The 1,748-nt window shown below is 37.8% G+C and overlaps 1 protein-coding gene across 1 annotated transcript in view; it reads left to right on the forward strand.

Annotated features, from left to right (window-relative positions):
- LOC102751617 (testis-specific gene 10 protein) overlaps nt 1-1,748 on the forward strand; it is a 115,735-nt gene that overhangs the window by 64,850 nt on the left and 49,137 nt on the right. Inside the window, exon 11 of the mRNA XM_006764747.2 lies at nt 1,529-1,584. Within this exon, the coding sequence (XP_006764810.1) occupies nt 1,529-1,584 (56 nt within the window). The remainder of the gene's footprint in view (nt 1-1,528; nt 1,585-1,748) is intronic.

Genomic DNA, 1,748 nt, shown 5'->3' on the forward strand with positions numbered 1-1,748 from the left:
ACTGAAAATTGCCTAGGAATTAGCCAGGGAAAGACTTAGAGAAAGGCTACAGTGAGAGGAAGGGTGTTCAGACAGGCAGAATACCTTTTAGAGAAAGGGGATCCAGACAGGTAGAGCAACTTACGAGAGCCCAGTAGCTTTCATCAGAGAATGTCACAGGGTTTCTTGATAGTTTATAATGTCCAGAGCATAGATTGCGAAGAGGTAAGTATGGGGTAGGGATAGGTGGCAAAAAATAAGATGGGATAGGTAAGCAACAAATTTAAATATGTAATGGTGAGTGTAGAATATCATCATCGATACAGTAAATCAATGAAAGAATGTAAACAAAGCATTATAATTAATTCCTTATTTTAAAAGAAACATTCTGGAGAGGAATACATGAATAAAGGGAGATGACACATGCACATGTCCATGCACACATAACTAAACCGTCCTGATGAACAGGAACAAAACTGGTTGGAAATAAAGGTTTAGGTTTTCATCTTGTTGACTTTGTTACTTAAGATTTCAAACTTCAAAGAGCAAAGTGAAATCTAGTTAGTGAAAGAACAGGGCTAATGTTAGCCAAAGTGTCTGTGAATAGAATCTTTAGTTCACAATCAACAAGAACTTTCAAAGGAGGAAGTGTAGGAATAGTATTGATGGCGTGAAGATAAGCACACCTATTTCAGCCTTGAATGACTCATTAATTTCCCTCACCACACCCTTGAAAAGGGAGAATATCAATAGTTTATTTTATTCATTTTTTGCTCTAGGTCTAATATTTACCTCCTTATTTAACTGACACCTAAATAAAAATATATTTTTATAAGTAACTCCATTTTAGCAGCTTTGGAAGATGCTATTGATGACTAATATGAATAATACATCTAATTAAAGTTATTTTTTAATATTTTTATTGATTTCAGAAGGGAAAGGAGAGGGAGAGAGAGAGAGAAACATCAATGATGAGAGAGCATAATTGATCGGCTGCCTCCTGCACTCCCCCCACTGGAGATCGAGCCCACAACCTGGGCAGGTGCCCTTGACCTAAATGGAACCCAGGACCCTTCAGTCTGCAGGCCAATGCTCTATCCACTGAGCCAAATCAGCTAGAGCTAATGTTATTTTCAATATTCACTTTCCTGGGTTTCATAACGTGAAGAGAGGTGAATCAGACTACTCCTCATGGAGAACACCCTAATGCAAACCACTGGTTGGCCTCCAGGTAACAGTGCTCTGGAGGCTCTGGTGTGCCTGGGGGACTGCACAAAGCCTCAGAGCATTTGGCACATTGATCTCATATCCATACACCCAAGTGTAGTCTTCATGCTAATGAGCATAATCAATTGTTTTTGTCTAGTACAACTATTGACATTGATATACTAGGCTTTAGTTTTAAAGTATAGGAAAGATGAATAAAGCATAAATGTTTAAACCCAAATGTAAATGAAAAGGGTGGGGAAATTGATTTTTGTTCATTCAGTTTTAACAGAAATAACAGTTTAAGATAATTTTTTATGTCATACTTATATTACTTTTCAAGGAAAAGACCATTTCAGGCATGAAGAATATCATTGCTGAGATGGAACAGGCATCAAGGTAAACCACTCGTCCAACAAGAATTTGAGTACATATTTATGAGGGGCAAAGTACTACGTTAGGTACAAAGATAGTAAACGGGGGCTTAGTGTTACATAGAGGGTGGTAACTTTCTAATGTTGGAAGGAGGCCTAAGTCTGTGTGGGTAAGTAGAAGAGGAAATG

This window comes from Myotis davidii, unplaced genomic scaffold (assembly GCF_000327345.1).
Source record: "Myotis davidii unplaced genomic scaffold, ASM32734v1 scaffold2601, whole genome shotgun sequence".
In the NCBI taxonomy this organism is placed as follows: domain Eukaryota; kingdom Metazoa; phylum Chordata; class Mammalia; order Chiroptera; family Vespertilionidae; genus Myotis; species Myotis davidii.